Source organism: Gorilla gorilla, chromosome 17 (genome assembly GCF_029281585.2).
Source record: "Gorilla gorilla gorilla isolate KB3781 chromosome 17, NHGRI_mGorGor1-v2.1_pri, whole genome shotgun sequence".
In the NCBI taxonomy this organism is placed as follows: domain Eukaryota; kingdom Metazoa; phylum Chordata; class Mammalia; order Primates; family Hominidae; genus Gorilla; species Gorilla gorilla.
Genome location: NC_073241.2, coordinates 44,024,880 through 44,050,468, shown reverse-complemented (window position 1 = coordinate 44,050,468; position 25,589 = coordinate 44,024,880). Strand labels below are relative to the sequence as shown.

Sequence of the window (25,589 nt, the reverse complement as noted above, 5' to 3'; positions counted from 1 at the left end):
GGACATTTCCCCCCAAATACTGTTAATTATAATCAATTTTTTCAAAAAATGAAATATCATTTTGTTTCAAGCCCCTCTTGACCTCTAGACAATTTTCAGTAAATGAAATTATATGTAGAAGCCCAATATATAAAATTCTGATTAAAGACAAGTTGGGGAACATGAAACACACAGAGAACTGAAAGGGAATGGAGTTTGAAAACCGCTGGTTTAGGTTTAGGATATAAATATCTTTAACTGTACTATCTACGTACTTTATTTTAGAAATTAATTTATACTTAGTTCAATTCTGGAATAAATATATAAGTACAAATTTAAACTTTAAAAATTAGTATTCTAACAAATGCTGAAAGAAAGGTTTACCTCAAAATATATAAAATTATCCACACAAAGGCTATGCATTCAACAATTTTATTATGGCATCATGGACAGTCAAACAGTCCCTGAGAGAGCGGTACTGTGAAAATTCAGAGTTCTCACTCAGCAGACTAATAGAACCAGAAATGTAAGGAATGGATCATCAGCAGTTGATGAGGTGCTTTCAATTGTACCTCTGATTTGCCATTTTTCAAGGAAGGAAACCATCATCTACATTTGTATATGGGAACAATAGCAGATGAGTCACCTACTTTGTATTTTTAACTAAAAGAAAAGCATATTGGTTATGAAATTACTACTTGAATTTAGAAAGAAAAAATGAGAATAATTTTAAACTGCCAAATGTAGGCATGACTCAATACAAACGTTGTTTAAAGGTGAGAGTTTGTACCCACATAGAACTTACCATTTTAAAAACTTTGGCAGGAACTGCATTGGTTTGAGTAGCTTCCAGGTATTCTGTCCAGGAAAAATGTTCTGGATTGGGATAACCTGAAAATATATATATAAATAGCAAAAGATTACTCATAGATATTCTGATTCCCATATACTACAAAACATTGGATGATATAACACCTAATGTTAATTGAATGCTCACCATTAAACAGGCCTGATGCTAAGAACTTCAGATATATTAATTCACTTAACCATAACCTCTGAGAAGGCAAAGGCATGCCTGCACTCAAGCACTTACTCAATGGTACTCTCATTCACTCAACAAGGTTAAGTGAGTTGGCCAAGGTCAAAGGCCATGTGAGTACTTGACAGAGCCAGGTGAGACCCAGGTTTCTGACTCCCAAGCTCCAACAGAAGCCTCCTTAGAAGTTTCAAAACACTTACAAGCAACCATCTGACCTCATACCATGAATTGGAAAAAAAAGACTCTGAAAATCTTTCAAATTTCTCTAATCATTCTACATCTATTAAAGTTTTAGTCTCATTATTAAATCTTTGTAATTACAATTTTCTACAATTGCAGTTAAAACTATATATTGAACATGATACAAAGAACTCTATTTATTTCAAATTTCCTTCTTGTTTCTCTTTATGTTTGTGTTCTTTCATTCCTAATTAAATTTGCTAGAGGTCTATATTGTATAGTTTTATTTATCTTTCCACGCAATAAGTATTTAGATTTATTCATCAGCTCTATTTTTTCTTCTTTTTTCTTTTCTAATTATATTGTTCACTGCTTTTACTCTTATTACTTCCTCCCTCCTACATCTCTTCAGTTTATTTTATATTTTTTTTGTCAAATTTAATTATAAACATAATTTATTTTCATTTAAAATGAAATAGACAATGAACCTGCCATTGTTGCCACTAAATTCAGGTTTAGACAGCTGGACACATTTTTTAAAAATATGTATTCTTCTCACTTTTTATTTTCTAAAAACCAATTATAATTGTAATCTGTGTTGTCTTGATTTAATCCTTAAATATTTATTTGAGATACTCCAAGTAATTTTCATATTTGTTTAAAATAGTAATACTAATATCTAGTTTACCACATTATAGTTTCAGAATGTCACGTGACATATAGAATTCCTGCTTTTGAGGTTTGAGGATTTCTTTTTGGTATAAAATAGAGTCAACAATTTTTTAAAAACAGAGTATATATGTATTTTAAAGTATGGTACCATTTTCAGTAATACAATCTAGCTATATTATGCAAAAATCTGTCCTTTAAGCAGAAAGTCTGAAGCAATATGCTCAATTCTCTAAAATAAGTATTTTTTTTACAATTCCCCCATATTTCTGATCATTTTTCCTGCATTTTTACGCTTTTTACTAAAAATATATTTAAAGGAAAGTACACAAATCAAGTGGATAGACTGAACATTTTTCAAAAAACTAGCATACCTGCATAACCAGACACAGATCTAAACCAGGACATTTCCAGAGCTCCAGGATCCCCTCCCCAACATCGTCCCTTCTAGGCACCATACCACCCTCCTCAAAGAGAAATCCCTACGCTCACTTCCAACCACAGAGATTTGTTTTCTTCTGTTTTTCCCTTTACATAAATGCAATCACACAGCATGTGCTCCTTTGTGGTGAACATCTTTTGCTCTGCATTCTGAATGTGAGGGTCAGGTAGATTATTGCCTTCAGAACATTCATTTTCATTGTTGTATAATGTTCCATTATATGAGTATTTCACAATTTATCTATCTATTCTACTGATTGTGGTCATTTGGGTGGTTTCCATTTGGGAGCTATTATTAAAAATGCTGCTATGAACATTCTAGTATATTCTTTTTAGTGATAAGAAGTATACATTTATGTTGGAATGCATCCAGGAGTAACACTGCTAGATCATGGAGTACTTTGCTTCATATTTTGATGTTACATCATTCTGTACATAAAATGTTTGGCATGAGTTGTGCTTTCTATTTATTCTTAATATAGAGAAAATTTCCCTTTCCCTTTTTGATACATTTATGTATTTTGTCTCAAATTATTTTTACTAAAATTTATATTGCCACCCTATTATTTTCTGTTTGTGTTTGCTGATAATATTTTACCCATCGTTTTTACTTTTATATTATTTTGTTCCAGATATATCTATTTTAATCACTTTCTAAATGGACTTTTAAATTAATTTACATTTGTTTTCACCACTAGTTTTTTAATCTAATTTCTGTAAACATGTTTTAAGCTGAATTTTTTTAAGCTGTCTTGAGGTTTCCTTTGCTTTCTATCCTTTCTTTTATGAGTTATACTATATATTTTATGTTTCAATAAGTATTTCTGCAGTTGCATTTACTTTTTCTTTTTCAAGAGATGAGGTTTCTCTAGGCTGCCCGGGCTGGAATGCGGTGGCTCTTCTGACACAGTCATAGAGGACTGCAGCCTCAAACTCCTGGGCTCACGTTGTTCTCTCACCTCAGCCTTCTGAGTAGCTGGGACTACAGGCACATGACACCACACCCAACTCTGCATTTACTTTTATAGCTGATACTTTTTAAAATCATCCAAATCCATTTATTACATTTTGGATCTCCACATTTCTGTGTAGATTTTGAACCATGCCCACACCTGGCCCCTTCCATGGTGGGCTTCTTCACCCAGGCACCTGACCAGTACATATGGTTGGATAGAGCGAAAGGAAACCTGAGTGTACGGGACTAAGGACTGGATGTGAGGTGAGTGAGAGAGACAGTACCTGGTCCTGTCCCAGCCTGGTAAAGAGACTCGGCATGCTACTGTGAGAGTCACTATCCTTCTTCCCCTTTTTGTGAAAAACAGGTGAAAATTAAAGGCTGTGACCGTTTTAAATGGCTCTTAAGCGGCAATTGCGTCTATGCCACTCTCAGAAATGAGCTATGTACATGCAAAAAAGGGAAAATATTGTACCTGTATATTCCCTGTTCAATGAACCCAAAGGGAGAAGAATGTCATATGGCCCAGGGAGAGTTGCAAAAGCCACCTACTCCGCCTTTCTTCCTTCCGACCCCAGCCCTGAGTCCTGGTAGACCTTGGGAAGCAAGAAGTAGGGCTGCAGGGGGAGTGGGAGGGGCCAGGTCCATGCACACAGCAGTACAGCAATACCGTGGAAGAAGCTTTCCAACGATTTAAATTCCTACTTGAGACAAGAATGAAATACAGGAGACCGCCCCATGGAACAAGAATAGCCTTTAACCTCTTCACCCCTCTCAATGAAAACCCACCTCTAACTGGCTTCCATTTATAGGTAAGCACTGTACTCACTTACATGACGTCAGTTATTCCTCATCTATCCCTGTGAGGTACACTTTTATCTACATTTTTTAGGTGAGAACTTGAGCCTTGAGCAGCCTGCCAAGTGCTATACAGTCAGAAAGTGGAAGAAATGGTATCTGAACAATGACGCGTGGCTCCATCAACCTCATACTTATCACTTCGTCCTGCTGAGACTGAAAACCCAGCGCATCCATGATCGAAGGCAGCCCCTTTCAGGCCTCAGGCCTGAGATGCTGAGCTCCCTCTGGAGGCCAAGGCATAGAACTGCGACAGCGAGAGGGCGGGACTGTAAACTGCTGGACTGGAGACTGGGCTATATTGTTTAAATTATTTATTCATGTCCCACCTCATTCCATGCCATTTTGAGTTAAAAACTTGCATGCTTTGGTTCAGCCACCCATGCCCACAGCCACAGCTTGGACCTCATTCTTTAGGTCCAAGCTGTGGCTGTGGGCATGGGTGGCTGAACCAAAGCGTGGAAAAAGTGTCACAGAAATTAGGATCAAGGAAGTACTGAGCTAGGGCGTCGGCCACTCAGCCCTGGATTTCCTCATGGTGCCAGCAATTCTTCCGGTAAAACGGTAGATCTGGGTGACAAATATCTTCAGTTAATGATGAAGAATAATTAAAAATCATCTGGATGGTGGCAAAATTAGGGGTGAGATGGAGTGAAGCAGAACAGCCTGAACCCTCAGGAAGAAGGGGATTTTCCAAACAGCTGAGAACTGTTTTAGAAGAAGAGGAGAACTACTTGGGATGTGGCAAAATAAGCCGTCTCCTTTACAGGCTGCAGGGAAGTGGTGGCCTCGAGAGGGACAAAGGAGGAGGCCCTGTGTGAAAAAGCTGGGATCAGCCGGACATGGCGGCACACACCTGTAGTCCCAGCTACTCAGGAAGCTGGAGTGGGAGGATCACTTGAGCCACTGAGTTCAAGACCAGCCTAGGAACATAACGAGACCTCACCTCTATTTTAAAATACAATTTAAAAAATAAAAAGAAGAAACTGAGATCTAGGGAGATTATTTCCAGAACCTGGAGTGGAACGCATTCAGGGTCAAGAAAAAGTCCTTCTGGAGGATGCAAATATCGAAGCAAAAAAGGAAACATTTAAGGGTTAAACAAAGGTAAATATAAGTTAAAACCTTCTCTACCATGTCATTCCAATTACATGATTGCACAGGGGAAAAGTAAGTGCTTACCATGACCTACAGGGCCCTACAGAACTTGGCCCCACTACCGCTCTGACCTCATCTCCTGTTCACTACACTCCTGCTGTAACTAGAACACTGCAGACATCCTCCCTCTTCAAGTTCTTGTACTTGTTGTTCCTTTACCTGGAGAGTTATCTGCAGATATCCTCCAGACTTGCCACCTTATCTCAAATGCCACTCAACTGTCACCTTCTCGCTCAGTCCCACCCTGACTCTCTATATAATAGGGAGCCCCCCTCCCAAATGCATGTGCCCTTCCTAACCCCATTACTTGCCTTATTCTTCTCCACAGCACTTATTGACACCTAACACAGTGTGTGTTGTGAATATTTCATTTCTCTTGCTCCATTACAACATAGGCTGCCTTATGATAGGAATATGTTCACTGTTATTTCCTCACAACATACAGCTGGTATTCAGTAAGTATTTGGTAAATATTTGTTGAATGAATAAAATATATTTCCTGAAACATTTATATTTTACATTGTGGTGGCCAAGAATGATAGAGATACAAGCCAAAATGATACCAGTCTAGCCCCAAAATTCTGAATGAAACTCTGATACGAAGTTTTTCACCTGCTGGTACTGATGGCATCAGAGGTACCATTTGAACAAAATGGTGCTGGTGTGTCAATACTGGCTAATGTTCCAACAGCACTGTAAACTGGATGATGCCAAGAAAAAGCCGTCTGATCTGTGGCATCTATACAATGCAAATGTAATACTCCTCAGTTTTTTGTTCCATATTAGAAGGCCATGTAAGAAGGTGTAATACTGGTTTCAGATTTTTTTTAAAAGGCACCCTCGATTATTTTTCCTCTAGGAACAACAGCCTAAGCAGCAACCTATTTTTTCCACTGGAACATTCTTTCTAAAGAATTGAGCTCATGAATCAATAGCACAAGTCCTTAAGTTCCTGACTAGTCTGGGTGACCTGTCCCTTAGAACCTAGAGAAGCAGAACAACCACAATTATACTGGTGGCCGATTCAGGAAACAAAATCATTGCTGTATGACAAGCAGGTTTTAAGTAATGGCCAATAGTCCTATTTAATAAGCAGCAATAAAAGGGATCTGCCAAAGGTCTATCACAATAGACAAATCTATCTGTCTATTGGATCTGCCAAGGGTCTATCACAATAGACAGAATGTTCAACATGAACACACATGCTGGATGGACACTTCATCAAACTCAATTCTACTGATGAGGAAAGTGAGACCTGGCATTTTAAGTGACTCATACAAGGCAAGGCAACTAACAACGAAGTCAAAGCTAGAGCCTGTGTCTCCTGACTTGCAATTTGTAGAAATCAAAACTTCTAAAGAGCTACTTTGAGGTTTACTGAGTGCTCTAGGCTGCTGGGCCTGAAGTCTAAGACAAAGCATCAATAGAATAATTAGGATTATGTGACTAGTACCAGTGCGGCCCTGGCTGGCTTTCACTATCATTTTAAGAACCTGAATTATCTAAGAAAGCCCCTCAGAGGCCACTTATTCATTTGTTTCAAGTATCTCTCACAAGGCAGGGCAGTGAGTCATCCAAATACCCGGGCCTCCAATGATAGAGATTGAGGAAAGTTACCACTACCTGAAAGCTGTCATTCTGCTAGTAGGTTCTGCACATACAGAAGGGCTCTTCATGGAAACAATCATAGGACCAAGTGGTCACTAATTGTCTTGTATGAAATAGTGGCATGCTGTTCAGTACACGACTCAGAAATACAAGATTTGAAGAAAATCAGATGCTTCAATCGCGGCCAAGCCTAATTCAGGTTCACCCTTTATTGTTTCAAAACACATGTTGAAAATGACCTCACATTTACGGTGCCTTAGATATTAGAAGTATTACATTCATATTCAGCTCATAACAATTAAAGTTAAAATATCTTTCTGGCAAAAGAACATAAGTTAGACTCTCTAACGTTTACAGCAGTACGTCAGATTTTTTACTTGATCATTAATTAGTTTCTAAAGCATAGGGAGAATTCTTTGATCTACAGTATGAAATATCAGCACCTCAGGAGCTTGTCAAGGAGCTCATTTTATAATTGATTGTTTTTCTCAAAGTATGGCTGAACTGTACTATATCCAGAATACACTATGTAAAGAAATAAACTCTCTTTTGTGTCTGGCGAGATCACCGGAAAACAACCTATCTGTGTTGCACTGGCTGAGCGCCCAGCAGAACTGTCTTCAATACCATGGCTCATGCGGGATCTAATCTAACCCAATGTTTTGGCAGGCATTTGAGACAGAGTAATGAGTTCTATTTCTCTCTGTCTCTCAATACTTAACATTTTAAAATAAAAAGCTAGGGTTGTTTTTCTCTTAGTTTCACTAACCGTATCATATTCCACTGAGTGACATTCTATTACAGACCTAGCAATCCTCACGTTATATCTTTATTGTTCTTTATTACATCCTCAGCTCCTAGCTGTGCCTCACATTTGGTAGGCACTCAATTCATATCTGTTCAATTCATTAATTAATAATTTATATTATCCTCTGAACTCTTACCTTCCTTATGCCAACAGAATCTATCTATAGGAACTAGCACAGTTCCATTTAAAATACAGTAATCTTTTGTTTGGCTAAAAAAAAAGTTAATGGCTAAGGTTGCAACTAAAGGAAGGATTTCTTTGGACTGTAAATTTTTCTATTATAATTTAAGCTTTGCAAGGAAATTATGAGGTAAAGTGGTCATTGGGTATCAAAATATTAATTTGCTAAGCTAAATATTTCTATGTGTTCATGAAACATCTAGAATATCTACTAAGTAGGTCCAGCCAATTGGTGATTCTAGAGAATCTAAAGAAACCAACTGTGATATTTCTGCAAAGTACATTTCATTACCTCCCAAAATACCAATTATTATAGCTTTATTCCCTAATAACAAATGTTCATTCAGCCAACAGGTTTGAATGCTCAATTTCCAGTTTAAAAATGCAGAAATAAACACATACTTTTAGCTGTGTTCCCTTCTAAATGCCACAGGTATCAATAAAGGCATTTTTAAATGAATGTTTAACACAAAAATGCTGAGTTAATTTTGATATAACACATTATGAAATATTATGCAGTTATTATAAAGAAAGAATTTGAACTATACAAATGAGTTGGAAGGAATTTGCCATGAGACATAGTTGAGCAAAGTTAAAAATGATGTAAAGTAAGTACCTAATATAATCCAATTTTTACAGCACAAACAATGACAAAAAAAATGACATTATGAACACATGGATATGAGCATGTATGTGCACATGGATATGCAATCATGAGAATCCACAAAATACGTACAGTATAAGATGATGGCTTTTCCTCTTGGTGAGAAGGCTGAACTGCATTTCCTAGACTCCTATGTAGCTACATGTAGTCCTGTGACTGAATGCAGGCCAACCCATGTGGGTAGAAATGATGTAATAAGCTACCTCCAAGTTTGGCCCTCCCATGTACAACCATCAGCTTCTTTCTATTCTCAGGCTGAAATGGAAAGATTACCAAGAAATTGGAGGATAGTCCCAGAATAATTGCATGGAACAGAACTAGCCCCTATCAGCCATCATTATACTGTGACAGGAGCAAGAAACAAAATGTTAAATGTGCTAAAAGCACTAACATTTTGGAGTGGTTCGATATACTAGTTAGCTCAAGGTGACTAATATTAAGGGATTAGCATCAGTTACCATTTGCTCGGTGGGAGTAATTAACCTGGGTGGAAGGAGAAACCAAGGGGCACTAAGTGAGAAAACTCTGCAATTATAAAATAGTACGAATATAATGTTATTTATGCAAAAAATAAAAATAAAAACAAAACTAATATGAAGACATAAAGCCACAAGGCAAACAGGTAAAAAGCCAAATGCAAGTGAGAAATGTCAACAAAAATCCCTGGAAGTGTAAAAAAGAAACCAACAAATGAAAACTGACTTAACAAAACTTTACAAAGCTAAAACATAAATCTGTTAAAGAAGAACACATAAATCTGTTAACGTAAGAAGTAGCTAGTTTATGTTATAGAATCCAGGAAAGCTTGGGAATTGCAGGCACCAAATATTTCTAACGGCAGCAGTGTGGGGCTAAACACAGACGCTGGTCTTAAAGTCTTGATAGACCCCACGAAGTCATCTACCTTGCCCAACACAACTGGGGAACTATTCCTCATGCATTAAGGCAAAAGGCTGGAGGTTTTAATCTCTAGATAGATTGAAACAGAGAAGTTACAGATGTGGAAATCTTAGGCACTAATGAAACCCACTCACAGAACAATGACCTCTCTACCCACTCCCATGGCCAGGATCTCAGAGAGCTAGCAGCACCCTCCCAAGTCATCCATTCTCACCATACACACCAGTCAGAGGAATGGAGGAACCTTGCCTGTGGAAACTGACCCAAGAGTCCTAGTTATGTTATCTGGGGGTGTAGAAACAAAACATGTGGTTTCCATCTGAACACCCTACAGGAAGGCTCACAAGCTGACAAGCTCCATCAGGGCACCCAGAGATTTTACCCAGCTTGTCAGGAGCTTACTCTTAAACATCAAAGTATAACTAAGATGAACTAGATATTTGAAGACCACAATAAATAGATACAAAAACAAATAAAAAAGGAAATTTGAAAAAAAAACAAGGAAAATATAAAGTGAGGAAGATTTAAACCAAAAAGTTTTAAAAATAAACCTTTATTGAATATCCTTAGAGAGATCACAGAGGATCCATAAGATAAGAGTGCTATTGGAAAGTAGGCGGGGAGCGTTCCCATTTCTGTGTAGAATGTAGAAAGCCACTGAAGACTGTTACTCGCTCCCTAACAATGATCATAAACTTTCTTGAGCCCACAGGAGATCTAAAGTTCCAAAGCAACAAAGTAAAGAGAAATCCAAAGAGGGACAGATAGAGAAACTCAAAGTATTTTGCCTGTAGCAGAGCATACGAGGAAGCAGTGATTCTATACAAGTGGGTAAAAAGAAATCAGCTTACATTTTAGTAAAGACTTAAAGGCCAAGTGGGGCTAGCCTGTCAGTCTGGAATAATGGGCCTGCCCAAGTGCTCAAGGGAAAGGTTAGGAGTGAAGCACAAAACTGGAGAAAGCTCCCTTCCAGAGCACCAAAGGTAAAGAAAAAATGTTAAGGCAGCACAAGGAAAATAAAAAATACATTAAGGGTGGCCAGGCACAGTGGCTTACGCCTATAATCCCAGCACTTCGGGAGGCCAAGGCAGGTGGATAGGTTGAGCTCAGGTGTTCAAGATCAGCCTGGGAAACATGGCAAAACACCATCTCTACCAAAAATACAAACATTAACTGGGTGTGGTCGTACACACCTGTAGTCCCAGCTACTCAGGAGGCTGAGGTGGGAGAAGTGCCTGAGCCTGGGAGGCAGAAGTTGCAGTGAGCCAAGATCGTGCCACTGCACTCCAGCCTATCTAAAAAAAAAAAAAAAAAATTAAGGGGAACATAGGAACTACAGTAGACTTCTACTCAGAAACTATGCAAGTCAGAAGATAAGACAGTGACACCTTAAAAAAAAATGAACATGAAACCTTTCAACTCAGAATTATATACCCAGCAAAAATGTCTGTACAATGTTAAGGCAAAATAAAGGCTTTTCCAGGCAAATAAAAACTGACATAATGCATTTCCACCAAATTTAAGCTACAGGAAATTATAAAGAAAGTTCTTCAGAGAGAAGGAACATAACACCAGATGGAAATTTGGATATACACAAAGACATAAAAAGTGCTGAAAATGGTGAACATAAAGGTAAAAATAAAATACACCTGCTTAATATAAATCACTGTAAAAGATAATGTCCGCCAGATGTGGTGGCCCATGTCTGTAATCCCAACACTTTGGGAGGCAGAGGCAGGTGGATTACTTGATGTCAGGAGTTTGAGACCAGCCTGGCCGACGTGGCGAAACCCCATTTCTACTAAAAGTACAAAAATATCTGAGTGTCATGGTGCACACCTGTAATCCCAGCTACTCAGGAGGCTGAGGCACAAGAATCACTTGCAACTGGGAGGCAGAGGTTGCAGTGAGCCTAGATCTCACCATTGCACTCCAGACTGGGGAACAGAGTGAGATTCTGCCTCCAAATAATAATAATAAAGTAAAAAATAAACAAACAAAAGATAATGTCATAATCTAAAACAAATACAGTAACAGCCTTTATGTGATATAGAACATATAGAAGGTAAAATTGCTTTTACTTCATGTTTTCCTTATTTGCTCATTTTATAAGAAAAAAGTCATCTAGAACTAAAGACAACAAGAGAAGAAATGGCAGGAAAGAAAATGGAAATAAACTGTTGTACTATGGGAACAGCTATACTATTTCTCACACTGTGGGAAAAGTGATATAATAAAGTAGACTGCGATAATAGGTATATCATAAACTGTAGGGCAACTGATAAATATTTTTAAGAGGCATAATTAAAAAGTCAATACTGAAGGTAAAATGGAAGCATTAAATAATACCCAATAAAATCTTTAAAAAGTCAGGAAAATATTTTAAAAAACCAAAACCATAATGGATAAATAGAACACTAACACCAAGATGAGAGATTTAAATTCAGTCATACACATAAATATGTTACATATTTTTGGAAACCCACTTTAAATATAAATATACAAGTAGGTAAATTGTAGGTTAAAAAGTATGGAAAAAGATATGCAATACAAGCATTAATCAAAAGAAAGCTAAAATGGCTAAAGAAATGTTACCAGGGATGAAAAAGAAAAATACATAAAAATAAAGGGGACAATTCTTTAAGAGAATAAAATCATTCTAAAAGTGTGTGCACCTAATAAGAGTGCTTCAAAATATACAAAGCAAAAAACTATAGAATCAAAAGGGGAAATACACAAATCCACACTTATAGATGACTTAATCCTCTCTCAGTAATCAATGGAAAAAGTAAACAGAAAATTGGTAAGAACATAGAAGACATGAACAACACTCAACCGAGTTGAACTAATTGATATTGATGGAACACTCCACCCAACAACAGCAAAATACACATTGTTTTCACGGATGTGTAACATTCACAAGAAAAAACACATTCTGAGCCATGGAGGGGAAAATTATGTTTTAAAGAACTTAAATAATACAAAGTACATTGTTTGATAACAAAATTGAATTAGCAAAATTGAATTCATAGCTAAAACCTTCCCAGAAACAAAACCTCAACCCCAGATGGCTTCACTTATGACTTTTACCAAATATTTCAAGAATAAATAATACTAATTCTAAACCTGCTGTTCCAGAAAATATACAAGAAGAGAGGAATATTTCCAACTCATTTATGAGATCACCATTTTCTGATACAAAAACCAGTTTTAAAAATTAAAGAAAAGAAAACTCCAGACAAATATCCTTCACAAATATGTGTGTTAAAATCAATAAACTGCAAGGAAATCAAATCACAACTCACTCCAGCCTAGAACTCCTGGGCTCAAGCGATCCTCCCACCTCAGTTTCTGAGTAGGTGGGACTGCAGGTGCATGCCACCACACCTAGCTAATTTTTTTTTAATAGAGATATAGTCTTGCCATGTTGCCCAGTCTGGTCTTAAACTCCTGGCCTCAAGCGATCTTCCTGCCTTGGCCTCCCAAGATGCTGGGATTATAAGCATGAGCCATCATGCCAGGACAAGAACAGCTTTTTCAAAACTGACACAATAGTTGTACACTATCTGATACAGGCCACTGTAAAGCTATATAAGCTTGACAACGTGGTATTAATGTAAAGTTACAGGCATAAATCAATAGAACAGAATACAAAGTCCAAACGTAGACCTAGACATACATTGTCAATTAATTTTCCATAAAGATGCCAAGGTAATTCAAAGGAGAACAAATAGCGTTTTCCACAAATGTTCCTGAAACAACTTGAAATCCATATGCCAAACAAAAATCAAACCTTGGCCCCTACAGTGCACCATATATAAAAAGACCTCATTGTAAAACCCACAAATATAAAACTTCACTAGAATAAAACAAAATATTGTGAACTTCTGATAGGAAAAGATTTCTTAGTACACAAAAAAGCTGAGACTTATTTAAAAATTAATTAATTGGGCATCATCAAAATTTTTAAAAACTGCTTTTTGAACAATATTGTTCAGAAAATGAAAAGATGAACCACAGACTGAGAGAAAATATTTGCAAAATACATATCTGGTAAATAAACTGTCTCCAGAATATATTAAGAACTCTCAAAACTCAATAATAAGAAAAATAATTCTTAAAAAATGAACAAAAGATTTGAATACATATTTAACTCAAGGAGAGCATATAAGTACACAAAATGTTACTTAAGATCATTAATTATTAGGGAAATGGCAAAACAAAACCACAGTGAAACACCACCACACACTTACAGAAAAGCTGTATTTTCTCCTGCCGCAGGAGAGCCTGTGAAATGTCCCATCATGGAGATGCGGGGAGAGAAGACCTGAGTGCCTCCAGGAGCAGAGCACGTGGGGGTCATTGTCATGGACAAAGGATCAGAAGTGACATCAAACGCCTAACTTGAAGTTAGAAAGCAACAAAGCAATATCTTCAAAGCTCTGAGGGGAAAATATTTTTAATCTGAATTTTCTTCTGATGGAGAATGTGAGAATGACTTAATACCAGAAACAGAAAACTACACAAGGCAAATAGGTAACTATTAACTCCAGGGAAAATAAAAGTGGTAGAAGAAAGAAAATAGAATCACAGGAAACTCTAAGCTAAAAAAATTTTCATACTTATAATAGACGCACTAAATATTTTTAAAATTAAATATTAATGTTGGAAGTTAGTGTTTGTGTGAATAGTAGAAATTAAGAGACAGTACTGGAAAATGGAGCTGTATGAACACATACTTGAGGAACACAGTGACAAACATCAAAAGTAACAGGCTTGCCCCTGTTGGGAAGAAGAATGCTGTTTTTTATCTATAAGACTTGTAATACAACTAAGTATGTGGGTAATTTTTTCCAAGTTTTTTTAAATTGTGGTTGTTTGGGTTTTTATTGTTGAGTTTTAGAAATTCTATATATACCCTGGATATTAATCCCTTATCAGATATATGATATGCAATTTTTTTCCACTCTGTAGGCTGCCTTTTCACACTGTTGATACTCATTGTCCTTCGATGTATGGAAGTTTTTAATTTTCATGAAGTCCAATTTGTTTATTTTTTCTTTTGTTACCTGTGCCCTTGCTGTCATATTCAAGAAATCATTGCCAAATCCAATGTCATGAAGCTTTTTCTCTACGTTTTCTTTTAAGAATTTCAATAGTTTTAGTTCTTAGGTTTTCTTATGTTTAGGTCTTTGATTCATTTTGAGTTAGTTTTTGTATAAGAGTCCAATTTCATTCTTTTCCATGTGAATATCCAGTTTTCCCAGCACCACTTGTTGAAGACTCTCTTTTCCCCATTGAATAGTCTTGGCACCCTTGTTGAAAATCATTTCACCATAACTGCAAGGGTGTATTTGTGAGCTCTCTATTCTACTCCACTCTCTATTCCATCTCTATCCCCATGTGAGGGCCACACTTTTTTGATTGCTGTAGCTTTTTGGTAAGTTCTGAAATCAGGAAGTGTGAGTCCTCTAACTTTGTTCTTTTTCATGATTGTATAGACTATTCAGGGTCCCTTGAGAGTCAATATAAATTTTAGGATGGATTTTTCTTTTTATTCTCAAAATGTCTTTGGAATTTTGATAAAGATTAAGTTGAATCTGCTTATATCGCTTAGGGTAGGTTGACTTTTTTTAAACTTTTATTTTAGGTTCAGGCATACATGTGCAGGTTTGTTATACAGGTAAATTACATGTCACAGGGGCCTGGTGTAAACATCATTTCATCACTCAGGTAATAAGAGAGGTAAAAACTATCCCAGGTAGATTTTTTATCTCTCTCCTCCCACTCTCCACCCTCAAGAATCCCCCCAGTGTCTCTTGTTGTTTTATTTCTGTCCATGTATACTCAATGTTTAGCTCCCAAGTGAGAACATGGGATATTCTGTTTTCTGCTCCTCTGGTAGTTCACTTAGGATAATGGTCTCCAGCTCCATCCACATTGCTATAAAGGACATGATCTCATTCTTTTGGATGACTGTGTAGTATTCCATGGTGAATATGCACCACAGTTTATTTATCCAATCTACCATTGACAGGCATTTGAGTTGACTCCATGTCTTTGAGATTGTGAATAGTGCTGAGATGAGCATACACATGCATGTGTCTTTATGGAAGAACAATTTATATTCCTTTGGGTATATGCTCAATATCAGGACTGCTAGATTTAATGGTAATACTACTAACACTACTTTGAGTTCTTTGAGAAATCACTACACTGCTTTCCACAATGGCTGAACTAATTTACATTCCCACCCGCAATGTATAAGTGTTCACTTTTCTCTGCAACCTCACCAGCATCTGTTATTTTTTTGACTTTTTAATAATAGCCATTCTGACTGGTGTGAGATAGTCTCTCATTGTGGTTTTTGATTTGCATTTCTCTAATGAGTGAGCATATTTTCATATGCTTGTCGGCTGCATATATGTCTTTTGAAAAAATGTCTGTTCATGTCCTTTGTCCACTTCTTTAATGGGGTTGTTTGTTTTTTGCTTGTTAGTTTAAGTTCCTTATGGATTCCAGATATTAGACTTTTGTCAATGCATAGTTTGCAAATATTTTCTCTCGTTCTGTAGGTTGGCTGTTTACTCTTTATAATTTCTTCTGCTATGCGAAGCTTTTTAGTTTAATTAGGTCCCATTTGTCAATTTTTGGTTTTGCTGCTGTTGCTTTTGGTGTCTCTGTCATCAAATCTTTGCCAGGGCCTATATCCAGGATGGTATTTCATAGGTTATCTTCCATGGTTTTTATACTTGTAGGTTTTACTTTTAAGTGTTTAAACCATCTTGAGTTGATTTTTGTACATGGTATAATGAAGGGGTCCAGCTTCAATCTTCTGTATATGGCTAGCCATCTATCACTGCACCTTTTATTGAAGAGGGAGTCCTTCCATCCATTGCTTGTTTTTGCCTACTTATCAAAGATCAGACAGTTGTAGGTGTATGGCTTTGTTTCTGGGCTCTCTATTCTGTTACATTGGTCTATGTGTCTGTTTTTGTACCAGTACCATGCTGTTTTGGTTACAGTAGACTTGCATAGTTTGAAGTCTGGTAATGGGATGCCTTAACAATATCACATTTTCTAATACACGAACATGCCTTTCCACTCATTTGTGTCACCCTGAAGTTCTTTCAGCAATGTTGTATACTTTTCAGTGTACAAATCTTTTATTTCTTGGTTAATTCCTAAGTATTTTATTATTTCTGATGCTACTGCAAATTGAGGTGTCTTAATTTCCCTTTCTCATTGTTTATTGTTACAGTAAAGAAATGCAACTGATTTTTGTGTGTTGATTTTGTATCCTGCCATTTTGTTGAATTGGTTTATTAGTTCTACCAGAATTTTTTATGTTAGAGTTATCTACATACATAATAATTTTGGCTTCTAACAGATATGATTTTACCTCTCCCTTTCCATTAGGATGCCTTTTATTTCACTTTCTTACCAAATTAGTCAGGCTAGATCTATGCTGAAACAAAGTGATGAAAGTGGGTATCTTTACCTTGTTCCTGATCTTACAGGAAAAGCTTTCAGACATTCACCATTGAGTATGATATTCCCTGTGGGTTTTCATATATATCCTTTATTATGCTGAGGTAGTTCCCTTCTGTCTCTACCTTGTTGAATGTTTTTGTCATGAAAGGGTGTTGAATCTTGTCAAATGCTTTTCTGCCTTAATTGCAATAGCATGTGGTTTTTCTCTACATTTTGTTGCCGTGGTATATTACACTGATTAATTTTCATATGTTGAGCCATCCTTGCATTTCAGTAATAAATCCCACTTGGTTATGGTGTACGTAATCTTTTTCATATACTGTTGATTTTGGATTTTCTAGTATTTTACTGAGGATTTTTGCATCAGTGTTCCTGAAGAATATTGGTCTACAGTTTTCTTTTTGTTTCTTTGTTTGGCTTTGGTATTACGGTAATTATGTTGGCCTCATAAAATAAGTTAGGAAGTGTTCCCTCATCTTCTGTTTTTTGGAAAAGTTTGAGAGGGAGTGGTACTGGTTCTTAAAATGTTTGCTAGAATTCACTAGTCAAGCCTAGAGATTCAGGGCTTTTCTTTGTCAGGAAGTTTTTGTATTACTGATTCAATCTATGAATTATTTTAGTTAGAATATTTTAATAAAATAAATATGATTTATTGCATATTTTATGAAGCAGGAGTCATGAATAACATGTGAGCAAAACATAGTCTTTGCTCACACAAGGTTCACAGAAAATTGTGCCTACGCTTAGAAAAATCCAGTTTTATTCATTTTATTTTCTTTGTTATGTCTGAATTTTCTAATATTGTTATCAGAAGAAAAAAAAAGTTTATGGAGGATACTCTGAAAATACTTAAAATTTTTTTCCATACTCAGTAATCTAGTAATTCTACTTACAACAGTCATAAAAAATAACTAACATATATAATTTTTTGAAAGGATTTCCTCCCGATCATTATTTATAAGAACTCAATAAAATACTGGCAAACCAAATCCAGCAGCACATCAAAAAGCTTATCCACCATGATCAAGTGGGCTTCATCCCTGGGATGCAAGGCTGGTTCAACATATGCAAATCAATAAACGTAATCCAGCATATAAACAGAACCAAAGACAAAAACCACATGATTATCTCAATAGATGCAGAAAAGGCCTTTGACAAAATTCAACAACGCTTCATGCTAAAAACTCTCAATAAATTAGGTATTGATGGGACGTATCTAAAAATAATAAGAGCTATTTATAACAAACCCACAGCCAATATCATACTGAATGGGCAAAAACTGGAAGTATTCCCTTTGAAAACTGGCACAAGGCAGGGATGCCCTCTCTCACCACTCCTATTCAACATAGTGTTGGAAGTTCTGGCCAAGGCAATCAGGCAGGAGAAAGAAATAAAAGATATTCAATTAGGAAAAGAGGAAGGCAAATTGTCCCTGTTTGCAGATGACGTGATTGTATATTTAGAAAACCCTATCATCTCAGCCCAAAATCTCCTTAAGCTGATAAGCAACTTCAGCAAAGTCTCAGAATACAAAATCAATGTGCAAAAATCACAAGCATTCTTATACACCAATAACAGACAGAGAGCCAAATCATGAGTGAACTCCCATTCACAACTGCTTCCAAGAGAATAAAATACCTAGGAATCCAACTTACAAGGGATGTGAAGGACTTCTTCAAGGAGAACTACAAACCACTGCTCAACGAAATAAAAGAGGAAACAAACAAATGGAAGAATATTCCATGCTCATGGATAGGAAGAATCAATATCGTGAAAATGGCCATACTGCCCAAGGTAATTTATAGATTCAATGCCATCCCCATCAAGCTACCAGTGACTTTCTTAACAGAATTGGGAAAACTACTTTAAGGTTCACATGGAACCAAAAAAGGGCCTGCATTGCCAAGACAATCCTAAGCCAAAAGAACAAAGCTGGAGGCATCACACTACCTGACTTCAAACTATACTACAAGACTACAGTAACCAAAACAGTATGGTACTGGTACCAAAACAGACATATAGACCAATGGAACAGAACAGAGCCCTCAGAAATAATACCACACATCTACAACCATCTGATCTTTGACAAACCTGACAAAAACAAGAAATGGGGAAAGGATTCCCATTTAATAAATGGTGCTGGGAAAACTGGCTGGCAATATGTAGAAAGCTGAAACTGGATCCCTTCCTTACCCCCTACACAAAAATTAATCCAAGATGGATTAAAGACTTACATGTTAGACCTAAAACCATAAAAACCCTAGAAGAAAACCTAGGCAGTACCATTCAGGACATAGGCATGGGCAAGGACTTCATGTCTAAAACACCAAAAGCAATGGCAACAAAAGACAAAATTGACAAATGGGATCTAATTAAACTAAAGAGCTTCTGCACAGCAAAAGTAACTACCATTAGAGTGAACAGGCAACCTACAGAATGGGAGAAAATGTTTGCAATCTACTCATCTGACAAAGGGCTAATATCCAGAATCTACAATGAACTCAAACAAATTTACAAGAAAAAAACAAACAACCCCATCAAAAAGTGGGAAAAGAATATGAACAGACACTTCTCAAAAGAAGATATTTATGCAGCCAACGGACACACAAAAAAATGCTCATCATCACTGGCCATCAGAGAAATGCAAATCAAAACCGCAACGAGATACCATCTCACGCCAGTTAGAATGGCGATCATTAAAAAGTCAGGAAACATCAAGTGCTGGAGAGGATGTGGAGAAATAGGAACACTTTTACAGTGTTGGTGGGACTGTAAACTAGTTCAACCCTTGTGGAAGTCAGTGTGGCGATTCCTCAGGGATCTAGAACTAGAAATACCATTTGACCCAGCCATGCCATTACTGGGTATATACCCAAAGGATTATAAATCATGCTGCTATAAAGACACATGCACACATATGTTTATTGCGGCACTATTCAGAATAGCAAAGACTTGGAACCAACCCAAATGTCCAACAACGATAGACTGGATTAAGAAAATGTGGCACATATACACCATGGAATACTATGCAGCCATAAAAAAGGATGAGTTCATGTCCTTTGTAGGGACATGGATGAAGCTGGAAACCATCATTCTGAGCAAACTATCGCAAGGACAGAAAACCAAACACCGCATGTTCTCACTCATAGGTGGGAATTGAACAATGAGAACACTTGGACACAGGAAGGGGAACATGACACACTGCGGCCTGTCGTGGGGTGGGGGGAGGGGGGAGGGATAACATTAGGAGATATACCTAATGTAAACGATGAGTTAATGGGTGCAGCACACCAACATGGCACATGTATATATATGTAACAAACCTGCACGTTGTGCACATGTACCCTAGAACTTAAAGTATAATAATAAAAAATAAATAAATAAAATAAAATAAAATAAAAAAGAAAATGTTGCCATCCAATACAAAGGAAAAACTTGATGAAACTGTGATGTACTCGTAAGAGATAAATATGCAGTCATTAATACCCCGGTTTTCAAAGACTATTTAAAGAAAGAGAATATGCTCAAATTATATTTCCAAGTAAAGAAAACTGGTTATAAAAGCAGTATTAACAATAAGATCACAATTTTAATTTTAAATTACCTATATATAGTCAAATAAACAGACAACATGATTGGAAAAATATAATAGTATGATAATGGTAAGCTTATCTAGTGATGGAATTAATATTTTTAATTTACTCATTATAATGTTTCATATTTTATGTTTCCTACAATTTTACATTAAAAATACATTTAACTTTTATTTTAAAGAAGTTTGACTTATGTGAAGTCCACAGCTTCACTTCATTCATGATTATGTGTAAGACTGTTAAAGGTAAAATAAACTTTGATTCATAAAGAGTAGAATTTGGCTGACTGAGCACCCTTTACAGAGAAAGAGAACAGTATCTTTTTACAATGTTTCTACGAAATGTGTAGGGTATTCACTTTCTGTGAAACGCCTTGGGGAAATGGTGACACGATTTGCAATCAAGTTAAAGACAAGGAAGACAATGATATATCATGTTGCAGCTGCAGGTATCCCCTATTGATGGAATTGCAGTAAAGTGGTCTTGTGAGACTTCTGGTAGCTGAATGTCTACCTGAGGCGCAAACACAATCATATAAAAAATATTACATGTGGTATCAAATGGCCACAGAAAATTTTCCCCCAGTTAGCAAAATATGCAAGTTTACTTTTTTCCCTGTTTTGGGTGGTTTTTTGCTATCATAGTAAAATGAACTTACTGTGGAACAAAATGGTATTTGCAAGAAAAGAGAGCCTTACAAGGTCAGGAACTAAATTTATTTCTCTAGCCCATCAATTCACAGAGGCCTCAAGACTACAGAAAACTGAACAAAAGAGCTCATACATGTCTCCTTATTCAGTCACTTTCTAAATAAAATACGTAGCAACCTCAAAGTGTCTCACACATCATCCTAGCCCCATTCTCATATCCCTGGGTAAGGTCCCTGCCCCTCATTTCCACATATCGTGAATATCCCTATTGCTCTCCCCATTCTTTCTTTCTAATCTGGCCTACTATTGCCAAATAAAACATCCCTAAACACAGTTGTATCATAGCTTTGACCATAAATTCTTCATTATTGCTTTTAAAGACCCTTCATAATACGGCCTCGACGTACCTAACCTACTAATTCCTTATTAATATTCCAAAACCGAAGTGAAACCCATTTCAGACTCCTGACCTACAGAACTGTAAGATAATCAGTTTGTATTGTTTTATGCCACCAAGTTTGTGGTAATTTGCTATAGGGCAGTATACCATCATGTAATTTTCTCCATGAAGCATTTCTTATGCTTTCTAGCCAGGTGTTACGTCATTGATTAATTACCTTGCTATCCCTGTACCAGTTATGTCTGAGCTTACAAATAGTCCTCAGTTGACTGTCAGCTTCCTGATGACACAGAAGGTGGCTCACCAACCTTTCTGTCCCACCTCCCCCTACCAGTGTTCTACATTATGATAGTAACAGTGAATAGGGATCCAGGACTCCATAACACTGTAAGTTAAAAAAAAAGAAAGAAAGAAATTGCAGAAAAGGATAAGCCAATTAGTAAATATAGAAAGAATAATGAAATTAGAACATCATCATTTGGCAAACATCATACTAATAACTAATTCATGTCATAAATATCAATGAATGTTAAAACCTAGCGGGTGAAATTTGATGAGAAATTGAGTATTTACATATTCTCAAAGTAACTCCTGAGTAAATATGTATCAATTACAAAGGGAAAAAGAGAAATTTTACAGTGGAGGAGCCTGGCAAACACCATTTTAATCAAGTGACCAAAATGACCACAAACAGGAAAGGGACAGACGGAATTTGCATACTGCCTGATACAGTGCAATAAGAACTCAGCATTGCCTCTGGGACACCCCTCCATAGATGCATAACCCACATCTAATCACGAGGAAACATCAGACAAACCCAAAGTGAGGGGCATGCTATAGAACTGGTTTGTAATCTTCAAAAATACCAAGGTCAGAAAAGTCAAGGAAAGACTGAAGAACTGTTACAGATCGAAGGATGCAAAGGAGACATAACTAATAAACGCAACATGTGATCACGGATTAAATCTGTAGGTTTTTCTGTTTGCTTCTTTTATTTTATAAACTATACTGCTGAGTGACTGGCAAAACTTTCATTTTGGCAACTTAATCTCATATGGTTTATCAGGGAGGCATTCTATCTGCAATTCTTGCTACTCTTCTGAATCATTAAAATCATTTCAAATTTTAAATAAAGTAAAAATATTCACAAGGTCAATCACTATTAGCCTGAGCCTAATGTGTTCTAAATCTCTTCTCACCTCCTATTTCCCTCCCTTATTCACACACTGCAGCCTAGCATGTCATTCATAATGTTCATAATTCCTAAGTATGGTGGCAACTTCATGCCATCTTGCTTTAGTGCATACTGTTCCTTCTACCTCATATTCTCTTCCACTCTATTTCTCAGCTAAAATTTTACACACCCTTCAAAGACCAATTCAAGCAGGACTTCCAATATGAAGCTGTCCAAATAAGAAGTTAGAATTAACATCTCCCTCCCTGCGCTCCCACAGCTCCACTGAAAGTTTCCCTTCCTTCTCAGAAGCCATGTATAGGACTTCAAGCGGTGTTGTGAAGAGGAAAGGGCAACGGAGTTCTTGATGTCAACTCACAGGGCCTGCTACAAAATCAGCACACACGTGGAAGGCCTGGGCCCAGGGACCTGACTCTCTGGATATCAGATCTTCACCTATGAAACTGAAATAATTGACAACAACTTCACAAAGTTGTCATCAAAATAGGTAAGTATTTGAAGTTAACTGACATATTGGGCATTAAGAAAAATGAGAACGAAAAACAGGGGGAACGACAAGCAGAAAGGTTTTGTTATTTAACATATTCATCCACAGGATGTTATTTGTCTTTAAGACAGACTCAAGTGTGTCGTAAACGGGTTTCTTCTTATGATATTGCAAGGGGATTCACCCTTCACAGAGACCTTCATTGAACTCCAGGCAACTTCCCATTTGCTAGATGATATTTAAAATGAAAATTTAATAGATCAGCCATTTAATCAAGGTATGAGCAAGACAGTGGAGTGTAACAAAAATATATTCAAGGGAACTGTGAGTAAAATTTGGTGAAGATGATTAAAGCCCAGCAGTAAACAAAATTTCTTAAAGCTTGTGATGAGTAATGATCATGACGTCCTCTAGGATTGTGTGAAAACATGAGTGCACCGAAGATGTTAGGCCTCTACTAACTGGGTAAGAGGGAAATACTTGGAGCCAGAGATAGTAGAAGGGGCCCTGAGACAAGAAAATAGAATGCTGTGTACTCAGGTGGTTCACAGGTAGGAGTTTAAACATCAGATTTAGAAGGGAAAACCAACGAATATGATCTTCAGATATTCTCTTTCCTAAGACAAGGCTAGAGCTAGGGCTGCTTGATTGTGTGTGTGTGTGGTGTGTGTGTGTGTGTGTGTGTGTGTGTGTGTGTGTATGGAGAGAGACAGAGAGTGTGTTTAATTATAGTAAAACATAACAAGTTCAAATACTGTTCATTTCAGTGATTTGTTTCCAACTGTTGTCAGAAAAAAGTGTTTGCTATATTTGCTATAGCGTGTGTGTGTGTGCGTGTGTGTGTAATCACACTTCTGAGAGCAATTAAAGTGCTTGAAAGTAGAACAGCATGTGCCGATCTGTGAGCTGCCCCTGGTGTATACTCGAAGTTTCACAGATTCCAGATAGAAGAGCTTCTTCAGACAGAGAGAGAGAGAGAGGTCAGTTTTTAAAACATGTAAATGACAAAATATAAAGACGCTTTTCACTGATATAAATTTAATTCCAAATTCCAGGTGTTAGCTACTCTCTTCAGTACCTTTCTAGAGAAGGCTTAAACATATGCCAGAACCTTTTCTTCCTTCAGGAGAAGCAAGCTGCTGGAATTTTAGTTGAAGTTATAAAATGACGAAAAGATATTAGATAGACAGAAAACTCTCATAACAAAGTCTTAACATTTGAAGAACAAAGTTGCAGAACTTCGTTGAAGTTTTAGTTGAAATTATAAAATGTAACTTCAACTAAAATTATAAAATAAAGTTATAAAATGCAAATCTACAATAATGATACCAACGTCATACTGATATAAGAATAGGCATAGGCATAGAGACCAATGGAATAGAACTGAGTGCCCAGACATGAACCTAAACACCCACAGTAAATTTATTTTCAACAATGATGCAAAGATCATTCAACAAATGGTGTTGGAAAACTGGATAACCAGAAGCAAAAGAATTAAGTTTAACCTCTTCCTCATTTCATACCCAAAAATCAAATAAAAATAGATCTACTGGCCAGGTGTGGTGGCTCACATCTGTAATCTCAGCACTTTGGGAGGGTAAGGTGGGAGAATCTCTTGGTAGATAGTGCTAAATCCTCATAACTCCGAATTTGGCAATAAGTTCTCAGATTTAATACCAAAACCACAAGCAACCATAGAAAAATAAACAAATTGGATATCATCAAAATTAAAACCTATTATAGATCAACAGACATTACTAAGAACGTGAAAATACAACCTGTAGAATGGGAGAAAACATTTGCAAATCATCTACCTGATGTGGGTTTAAAATTCAGAACATATAACGATATACAGTAGTAATAAATTAATAATATATAGATAATATAATAAAGACTGATAAATGGACTTAATATTTAAATAATAATATTTAAATAATAATTAAAAGACAACCCAGTTGAAAAATGGGCAAAGGTCCCGAATAGACATTTCTCCCAGAAAATATACAAATGACCAACAAGCACATGAAAAGACGTTCAGCATGATTGGTTAATAAGACAATGCAAATCAGAACCACAATGAGATACCACTTCATAACCACCAGAATGGTTTTAATCAAGAAAACAGAAAATAACCAGGTTTGTCAAGATGTAGAGAAACAGGAACCTTTTTATAATACATTGCTGGTGGGAATATAAAATGGTGTAGGTACTTTGAAAAACAACTTGCCAGTGCCTCAAAATGTTAAACATAGAATTAACCATATGACCAAGCAATTCTACTCTAGGTATGTGCTGTTCTAGAACTAGAAATACCATTTGACCCAGCGATCC

The 25,589-nt window shown here is 36.6% G+C and overlaps 1 protein-coding gene across 27 annotated transcripts in view; it reads right to left on the bottom strand.

The window, feature by feature from the left end:
- L3MBTL4 (L3MBTL histone methyl-lysine binding protein 4) overlaps window positions 1–25,589 on the bottom strand; it is a 468,276-nt gene that overhangs the window by 262,562 nt on the left and 180,125 nt on the right. For all 27 annotated transcript variants that reach the window (XM_063699409.1, XM_063699407.1, XM_063699408.1 and 24 more), the window contains one exon: window positions 785–870. In XM_063699409.1, coding sequence (XP_063555479.1) covers window positions 785–870 — 86 coding nt within the window. The remainder of the gene's footprint in view (window positions 1–784; window positions 871–25,589) is intronic.